Raw genomic sequence first — 10597 nt, forward strand, 5'->3', positions numbered from 1 at the left:
AATTCCTTTTTGCCATTTGCATTTTAGTATTTAAAATTCAATTTAAATAATTTTCCATCAGGATTCTTTATGCAGTTTCTGAAGACCCCAGTATCTGCTGAGAGGTTTCCATATTATGCTTTGCTTTTTAAAAACAAAATGCTATACACCTTGGATAATATAGTGTGGAGAAAATGGCTCCAAATTATAAGTAAAACACAAGTAACTGTGGAGAGAGGGGAAACCACTGAGCACCAAGACCAGAAAGATCTGATACAATGAGCAGAAAGACAAAGGATGCAAAAGCTCTGAGGTCTATTACACATGATCCAGAAATTCTGAGTTTGTCTGAGGTACTGACATTCCCCAAGAAAAGTTACCAGGTTTAAATTACTGCACTCCATCTTTAAAGGTGGGAGGCTGAAATTCCAAGTCTAAATTCTCCCTGTAAGGCAAAAGGCTTATCCTTAAGAAAAAGGAGTTTGGGCCTCAGCCAACAAGTAGGAAAGGACTTTTCCTTTCTTTTTTCTTAAAGGAGGGCTTTTTGGCAATCCATGAATTCACACCACATTAGGTAGCTACCTACACCCCAAATCAAGGCCAGCTCCGGACTGAGGCCCTAGAGACTGGTTTAATTTTCCACTTCACCCTTGCTCTTTTTACCAGAACCCTTAAGGTTGGTTTACTCCTCCACTTTCACAGACTATTAATCCTGTGAAGCAGTGGATAGGGTACACTCTCAAAGAGAGAATTGCAAGAAAAAGAACTGCAAAAAAGTGAAAAGGGCCAGAAGGACCTGATTATCTTGGACCTTAGTTTATTTTATGTAAGCTTGGAAGCTTATAAGTTTCCTTACAAAAAATCTCTCTTCTTGTCCAAATGCTCATGTCTGGTCTGAGACACAAGGTGACATTCAAAAGAGCTGAGGAAAATCCCCACAGCCGTGTCAGCAGTGAGAACAGAAAATACGTACAGTTTTCCCACTGTAACATAACTTGTGATCTTCTCATCACTTCTACAAAGTGAAAATATTTTAAATGTAACGTGTAAAATGGAACTTTGTAAAATGGTTACTTGTATTTTGAATACAAAGTTATTATATACACCATGTTAGCCCAGAGTCCACATTTTGAGAAGTCCTGCTTAAGAAAAAAGGGAAGAATAAAAATAGACACCTATAAATCATGTGGATAAGAGGGAGACCCTGAGAGGTGGGAGCCGTGTAAGAACAAACTGACTAATTTTTTTTAATGGATGGTAGGAGCAAGAAAGTGGATAGTGGCTAAAGTAATTTTTAATTATCAGTACAGATTTCAACAACTTCTGCAGTAACCCATTCCCAATACCAATTGGCATGTGCTGGTCTGTGGGATATGAAATGATTGCGAACTAGGATATCTGAGGAAAGGCAACATGACTGGGCATTATTCACTCTGATGTGAGATTGAGTGATGACCTTCCTTCTTTCTCCGAGTAATTAAAAGCGTATTACTCAGAGCAGAGTAACAAGATACAGAATCAGCTGAAGAGGAAATGTGCTTCAGATCTCAGAAGAGACATTTAGACTCAGCTAAGTGAAACTTCCTAGCAAAATAATAACTCTAAATAACTTCTTTGTCCACATATAGGTATTTCCTCCCTTGATGGAGCTGGCATATCAGGGAATCATAGATGTCAGAGATAAGAGAAGTTGGGAGCATGATTAGATGTGGTATCTATACAGAACACCCTTCTTTTTATTTATTTATTTATGGCTGTGTTGGGTTGTCATTGCTGCACATGGACTTTCTTTAGTTGTGATGAGCATGGGCTGCTCTTTGTTGCAGTGCACGGGCTTCTCATTGCAGTGGCTTCTCTTGTTGCAGAACGCGGGTTCTAGGCACACGGGCTTCAGGAGTTGTGGCACATGGGCTCAATAGTTGTGGCTCATGGGCTCTAGAGTGCAGGTTCAGTAATTGTGGCACATGGGCTTAGCTGCTCCGCGGCATGTGGGATCTTCCCAGACCAGCGTTCAAACCTGTGTCTCCTGCATTGGCCTGTGGATTCTTAACCACTGTGCCACCAGGGAAGTCCTGCATGTGCTTCTTATTGCGGTGGCTTCTCTTGTTGTGGAGCACCAGCTCTAGGTGTGCGGACTTCAGTAGTTGTGGCTTGTAGGCTGTAGAGTGCAGGCTCAGTAGTTGTGGTGCACAGGCTTAGTTGCTCTGTGGCACATGGGCTCTTCCCACACCAGGGATCGAAACTGTGTCCCCTGCATTGGCAGGCAGATTCTTAACCACTGTGCCACGATGGAAGCCCCCCACCCCTCTTTAAAATAAAAATTCGGATGGAGCATTCTCCCTAGAAGAATTAACCAGGTAAAGACTTTCTAAAGTATTTGCTTACTGAGCTGTAGTCAGCTCTTAGATATAGTTGCTGGACAGATTTTCTGGAAATACTGTAAATTATTTCACTTTGAAGATTTTCAAAAGTGAAAAAGAAGCCCTGAGATTTGCTATGTGTGCTGATCAGAATCAGTAAGAAATTGTTCTGCTCTCTTCTATTCAATATTTGTGATTACTCATGTATCATAAAGGTATAATTGCCTCCCATACACATGTACACTACTTGTTCTGTCCCACATTATTTGCAGTCACTTGTAGCACTAGGTCTGCTTTTTCTTGGCTTACTAAAGTGTGTACATAACCAGAACTCTAAAATAAAGTTGGCTTTTGAGCAAGCAGTTGCATTTGACCTGTGATTGGATGGTTGCTGGGCAGAGCTCCACATCCCAAAATATAGTCTCTACTTGCCACTAATATGTCTCAAAGACCACCATTATAAATTAGGTCTTTTAATAATTTTAATAATTCACTTTCCTTTATTAAAATACAGAAACACATTTTGCTGAGATTTTACTAAGAAGTCTCAGTAAAATAACACAGAAAACTATCCCTGATATTCATTTGAAACAGGTTTTCCCAGAAATAAGCAACGAAATACACAATATTGCTGGAAAACACTCTTGAACCATATCATGAGTAAAATTTAGTGAAGCTTCAGGTTCAGGTAAACAGATAAATATTCATAGATAAAAATACTAACTTCCCACAAGAACTACATATGGAATAGTTTCTGGCCTGTATATTGATGGAAATCAGGCTAAATTCAGGCCATCAGTTTCATTTTTTCTCTTATGTTTTTCTTCTTCCCAAGGAAGTGAGTAAAATTAAGTAAGGATAGGCTCCTGAAGCAAGAAAAAATTTTGCTCAAGGAATCTGGCATGTTCCTTCAAATAAATAGCTTATTTAAAATTGGAGTCTGTTCCAGTGTCTGCTACAATACGGATTCCTTCCTGAGAAAGGGAAATCTCAAAAAAAATAGTAATATGCTCTTGGGCTTCCCTGGTGGCGCAGTGGTTGAGAATCTGCCTGCCGGTGCAGGGGACACGGGTTCGAGCCCTGGTCTGGGAGGATCCCACATGCCGCGGAGCGGCTGGGCCCGTGAGCCACAATTACTGAGCCTGCGCGTCTGGAGCCTGTGCTCCGCAACAAGAGAGGCCGCGATAATGAGAGGCGCGCGCACCGCGATGACGAGTGGCCCTCGCTTGCCACAACTAGAGAAAGCCCTCCCACAGAAACGAAGACCCAACACAGCCATAAATAAATAAATAAATAAATAAAATTTAAAAAAAAAAAAAAAAAAAAAAAAAATAGTAATATGCTCTGAAAAAAATGCCTCCTTCATCTTTTGTGTCCATCGCTCTTAGATAAAGGAATATTTATATTCATTACAGCACAGCTGACTAGGGTTTTTTTTTTCCATGTTTGAAAGCCTTGCCAACAATCCCAAGCAACTTTTCCTACTAGAAAATAATGTTATCTGAACAAAGGGAAAACATTACCAGCTCTCCCAGAAGGAAGTCAGAAGAATATTAAGGGAGATTCTGTATTCAGGAGCATTTCAAGTTTGCAGTCTAGGATATACAGATGAAAAAGCATTAAAATGTGGCCAGTGAGGGAACAACCAACAGGAAAAATACAGACTTCAGGAAGATAGTCTTGACTTTAAGTTCACATCACTTCAGCAAATATGTTCTTAATATTTAGTTGGTTCCCCTCTTTTGTGCTTTTAGGGTACACTGTACATTGCCTATGATCACATTTTTCATATTGTGCGGCAATTATCATTCTTCCTCACTACACTATAAGGTCTAAGAAGACAGAGATCTTGTGCCTTTTTCCACCACCTGTATCTCCAGTATCAAGCATGCACCTGGCAAATGCTGAATAAATATTTGCTGAATAAATATTGGATGATCCCAACATATTCCAAACATAGTTCTAGGTGATCCGGGGGGTATAAAGGTATATAAAACTCAGCCCTTGACTTCAACAATTTTCTGGCCTAGTTGTGGTGGAGTGGGGTGAAAAGGGGAGCAGAGGCATATATAAGACACAGACATAAGTTACTAACCAAAAAGCAGAAGAAGTATGTGCTTTAAAAGAGGTATAAATGACGGTTTTAAAAAGGAGTTAGGACAACAGTGTTGAGTTAAAAAGTTTTCACGAAGAACAGGAAATTTGAGAAAGATCTTCACAAATAAGTAGTACTGGTATGCAAAAAAACAAAACAAAACAAAAAAAGATATTCCAAGCTGAGGTAGCAGAATGAAAAAATGAAAAAAAGCTATTTGTGGGGGAAGAAAAAGTCAGTTTGAATAGTATGAAGCTCAGTTTGGCTGGAGTTCTGGGCATGTTAGGAGAGCACTGGGAGACAAAATTCTAAAGGTAGATGGCACTGTATTTAAGGAAGCCATTGACCGCCAGACTGTATTTTGTGATTTGCTGGGCAATAGGAATCCATTAATGCTTTTTAAGAGCTCATTTTAAGGAAAAAAATATCTGACAGCATTATATAGTATGGAGTAGAAAATGATAAGGGATAGGGAAATAAATTAAGTAATAAGGTCCTGAACTAGAGTATAAACAATGCAAATTTAAAGAATAATATTATGAGAAATAACGCAGTTGCAGAAAGTAGTAATAATAATAATATCAATTATTAAGCACTTATGTACCTTACACTATGCTAAATAAATTATATACAGCAGCTCAATTAATTCTCACACTGACTCTCTAAGTCAGGTACTATGATTATTCTCATTTTATCAATGAGAAATTAAAGAATCAGAGAAATTTAGTGATAAACCTGAAGTCACACAGTTATTAATTAAAAGAGCAAGAATTTAAATCCAGGTAATCCTGACTCCTAAACATATGTTATTTCCCCCATAGTATGCTATCTTCCCTAACTTGTTTGGAAGTGGAAAATAAATGACAAAGAGTCAATGCCTCCAAGACTTTGAGACAACCTGGGAAAACATTAGTGAACTTAACAGCAATGAAGAAGTCAGGAGCAGAATCTGGTTTGAAGTTTTGAGGGATGATGATTTTTGTGTGAGATATATTGATTTTATTTACTGAAATTATTTCATTCAGCAAATACTGAGCACTTATTTGTGTCTTCCACAGTCCTCAGTTCTGTTTTATAGCAAGTAAACAAAACACACAAGAATCCTTGTCTTCATGAACTTTACATTCTAGTAGGGAAAATATATAAAAACAAAATAAAGGGGCTTCCCTGGTGGCGCAGTGGTTGAGAATCTGCCTGCCAATGCAGGGGACACGGGTTCGAGCCCTGGTCTGGGACGATCCACATGCCGCGGAGCAACTAGGCCCGTGAGCCACAATTACTGAGCCTGCGCATCTGGAGCCTGTGCTCCGCAACAAGAGAGGCCGCAATAGTGAGAGACCCGCACACCGCGATGAAGAGTGGCCCCCACTTGCTGCAACTAGAGAAAGTCCTCACACAGAAACGAAGACCCAACACAGCCATAAATAAATAAATAAAATTTTGTTTAAAAAGTAGATTTAAAAAAAAACAAAATAAATAAGTAAAAATCAAAGAGTATGTTAGTTACAACTGGCAATAGATAAAATAAATACTGAAGGGAGATGGGGAGTGTTGGAGGTGAGCTGCAGTTTTAAATAGGAAGATGAGGGAAAGCCTCATGAAAAGGACCCACTTGGGTAAAGATCTGAAGGAGGCGAGGGACTAAAACAAATAAATAACTAGGCTAAAGCATTTCAGGTACAGGGAACTGCCAATTCAAATGCTTTGAGGCAGGAAAGTTCTTGGTCTGTTCACCTAACAGCAAGAATTGTAAAGTTGCTGGAGCAGAGTGCAAGGGGGAGAATCTTAGAAGGTGAGGTCAGAAGAGTAACCAGGGGCCAGATCATGTAGTTAAAATAGGCCATTTGTTGTAAGGACTTTTTCCTCTGAGTGAGATGAGAAGACATTAGGAGATTTTTTATCAAAGAGGTGACTATCTGACAAGATATGACATATTTTCAATAAATAGAAAAGATGGCTTCACTTTCATATGTTGAATTTTAAGATGATGATGAAATATCCAAAAGAAGAGGTGTTATATATAGTTGGAAAGAGAGCTACAGCTCAGAATTGACATATAGATTTAAGAGTCATTGGTTTTGATAGGAGAGGTGAATGTTCATTAGAGGTTGACTGGATGTTTATTTGTTTAGTTCTGATTTCTAATCAGTGACGTTAGCAGGTGATGACTTTTATATAAGTAGTTAAAAGGAGGTTGAAAACCCAGGGCTTATGACTTTTTGGTCTGCCACCTAATTTTGCCTGTCGCCTAATCAAAATCACTACCTGTGAAAATATTTCAAAGATGTATTTCAGTTTGGGAGCTGAACAACCTCTAATTTTAACCACTCTTTCAACATCGATGTTATTTTTTACAGTCTTGCTTCTTTTTATTTTATAACACCGTCTCTCTACTTCCTTATCTGAGAAATCTCAAGTATTTAACCCCTTCAATCTGAATGCATAGTTCATACTATTTATCAGCACGTTTAAATAAAGTGTGCATCGTATCTTTGAGCAAATGTGCTATTTTACTTACCAGGAAATTGGGGCAAAATAATAACAATTACAATTCCTTCAGGGGTTGAATCAAGCCAACTCCAAACATGGATTTGATAATCTACATGGATTTGATAATCCAAAGCAGGATGTTTTATAATTCCTACTTCATTTTTTGTTCTTCCCACATATCTTTAAAGTCAATTAACTCCTCCTGCATTTCAGCAGCCTCGAGGCAACTATCCAGGTGCCTAAGCTAAAATTTGTTTTAGAACAAAGGTCATAGACCTAGCTGGGTCAACTTTTTGGGGATTTTGATTCTCCATATTGATGTCATGGTCTTTTGTCTTGGATAATTGAGAGGTGACTAAATGACCCTTGTTATTGCAAGTAATTAAAGAGAGGCTGGTTGCCCACTAATTTTCAGACATCTGGGGAAGATATGAAACAAATCAGTGGTCCCTATATGAAGGTTCAAGGACAAATGCTGGGTTGGCTATATCTGAATCATATGGGGATCTTTCTAAAAATACAAATTTCAGGCCCTAAATACTGAATCAGAATCTCTAGAGGAGACACCAGAAAATCTAAGGAAAGTTGTAATTTTTCTTAAATTTCCCCAGATGAGTGTGACAATCAGTGATGTTGGTGAAGCTGTGGTCTACATCAGAGCCTCTCAAATGTTAATATGCCTAAGAATCATCTGTGGTTCTTCTTAAATTGCTGATTGTGTTGCAGCAAGTCCCAGATGGGATCTGAGATTCTTTTGCATTTCTAAAAAGCTCTCCAGTAATGCTGGTTCATGGATCACATTTTGAGTAGTAAGGGGCTAGTTTACTTTTCAGGTTCCTTCTAGCTATACTGTCTTGTGATTCTAAAGTGTCTTATGGAACTTGTGACTAATCACCCTCATTCACATCAGAACTTTCCATTAAAGGTAATAGATTTTTCTACACATAGGCTTTTTTTTTCAAAAATTTCTAGACAATAATTGGCTTAATTTTTTTTTCATTTGCAGCTCTGACTTTGTTTCTCACTTTTTAGTTTACGACACATACCTGAAAAAGTCCCAGAAAGATGATCCATCCAAGTAAATCACCTCTGAGGAGTTGTGGACCCACTGAGTACTAAAGCAAACCTTTCTTCTATGTGAGCCAAAAAAAAGAAAAACAGCCTGCCAAACACCAGTGAAGAGATGACTGTCATCATATGGGAATTTGAAGAGCTACTATATGGCACATTTATGATCAAATGGGAGAGGATCAACTGTTATGATGCCCCAGAAGACCTTCTAACTGAGTAAACAAGAAGGGAAAATTATAACAGCTTGTCATCTGTGCTTGCACATTAGACTTCAATGTAGTTAATGTAGACAAATCCAAAACAAACATGCAGATAGTTATTTGAAAAAAACCCAAATCATGTATAGAAGCCCAGACCAATGCAATAAAAAGGAGGTTATTCTATATTCAGTCTCCCCAGCCCATCGATGATCAGTCTTTTAGAAAGACCAGCAGTAGATTATAAATTTAGGTTTTTAACCACCATTTAGCAAAGGCAGTTTCTCTAGAAAGAAACATGCCTGCTAATGACACATGTTCTGGGACAGATGGATCTAATACAGATTTTCGATACTTCATCTATGCAGTGACATACACTGTCATTCTTGTGCCAGGTCTCATAGGGAACATATTAGCCTTGTGGGTATTTTATGGCTATATGAAAGAAACCAAACGGGCTGTGATATTCATGATAAACCTAGCCATTGCTGACTTACTACAAGTCCTCTCCTTGCCACTGAGGATCTTTTACTACTTGAATCATGACTGGCCATTTGGGCCTGGCCTCTGCATGTTTTGTTTCTACCTGAAGTATGTCAACATGTATGCAAGCATCTACTTCTTGGTCTGCATCAGTGTGCGAAGATTTTGGTTTCTCCTCTACCCCTTTCGCTTCCACGACTGTAAACAGAAATATGACCTATACATCAGCATTGCTGGCTGGCTAATAATCTGCCTTGCCTGTCTGCTATTTCCTCTCCTCCGAAGCAGTGATGACACCCCTAGCAACAGAACCAAATGCTTTGTGGATCTTCCTACCAGGAATGTCAATCTAGCCCAGTCTGTTGTCATGATGACCGTTGGCGAGTTGATTGGATTTGTCACTCCTCTTCTGATTGTCCTGTATTGTACCTGGAAGACGGTTTTATCACTGCAGGATAAATATCCTGTGGCCCAAGACCTTGGAGAGAAAAAGAAAGCCTTGAAGATGATTCTAACCTGTGCAGGAGTTTTCCTAATTTGCTTTGCACCTTATCACTTCAGTTTTCCTTTAGATTTCCTGGTCAAGTCCAATGAAATTAAAAGCTGCCTAGCCAGAAGGGTGATTCTAATATTTCATTCTATTGCCTTGTGTCTGGCTAGTCTGAATTCCTGCCTTGACCCAATCATATACTACTTTACCACTGATGAGTTCAGAAGACGGCTTTCAAGACAAGATTTGCATGATAATATAAAACTCCATGCAAAATCATTTGTGAGCAGCCATACCACTTCTATCTTGACAACTGAACTATGTTAAAAAAAAAACAAACAAAACTGGATGTGGACTGAAATGCAAGTATATCAGAACACACCTGCAATACCCCAAGCCACTGGGAAGTAATCATGGGAAGTACTCACAGCTTTTCAGTTATGCTCTACCTTACCCATATGAGGATTTCACATCTTCATAGCACAACCTATTTAGAGCATTACACTCCACTATCATTTATGCTGAGATGTCCATGTAGTAATTTGTCATGAAGTCTTTAAGACTTAAGCTATAAAATTTCAATGATATACTGTACACATATGATCTCAACTAGAGCCAGCAGTTGTATCTGTGAACCTAAGATAAACAGAGACCATTAAGTTGAAGTCATTATAAGCACTTAGTTTTTTTACAATGGACACTGAGCTTCTTTGTATTTAGAAGCAATGTAATTGTCTATTTATACTAGTAATCACAGTTTATATCCCAATATCATATTTTAGTTGTCTTTTAGTAGGATGGACATTATATTATTCTGCAAAAACAGTGTTAAAATCATGGACCAAAAAAAAAAAAATCATGGACCATTTTTATCTCCATATGTGATTACACTCTAGGATTTGAAGACTCAAATAGCTATTTCCTTCATTTCAATATCAGTATGAAAAATCATCTGTCACATCTATTAATAGAATGAAAATCTGAACTCAGGCCTCTGGTATGTTTAAAATAAGAACAAGAAATAAATTCACGTACTCTCTATGACTGTATAAATTGACATATTTAATCTAACCAGGGCAGGTGGCTTGTCAAAGTTCATACAATGTGACCCAAATTGCCTTTAAAGGTCCAGGAGAAAGCAGATAGGTGATAATCATAGTTCTGATTCTCTTAAACTATTTCCAGAGAACACCTCTGAAGATGTATGGATCTGCCAAGTAAAGGAAATGTCCACCATGCTTCTAGAGTGACATCAAGGTACCTCTGACAGGTTACTGCACTTTCTGAGCCTATGGAAGAAGTAGTGCACTAAGTTTAGGCCATAGCAAAAAGATGAAGTTATTTCTTATTTTTAAGTTAGGTGGCAACTGTCAAGCTGCATTCACAAGCCAGAATAGGTTTGGAGGCAGCCAGGCATGTGGACCCTAGAGTC

The 10597-nt window shown here is 38.4% G+C and overlaps 1 protein-coding gene across 1 annotated transcript; it reads left to right on the forward strand.

The window, feature by feature from the left end:
- Positions 1-8490: 8490 nt before the first annotated feature.
- GPR174 (G protein-coupled receptor 174) lies at positions 8491-9492 on the forward strand. Its single transcript, XM_059911960.1, has one exon. It carries the CDS (start codon positions 8491-8493, stop codon positions 9490-9492), a length of 1002 nt encoding a protein of 333 aa, XP_059767943.1.
- The last annotated feature ends 1105 nt before the right edge of the window (positions 9493-10597 follow it).

This window comes from Balaenoptera ricei, chromosome X (genome assembly GCF_028023285.1).
Source record: "Balaenoptera ricei isolate mBalRic1 chromosome X, mBalRic1.hap2, whole genome shotgun sequence".
Classification (NCBI taxonomy): domain Eukaryota; kingdom Metazoa; phylum Chordata; class Mammalia; order Artiodactyla; family Balaenopteridae; genus Balaenoptera; species Balaenoptera ricei.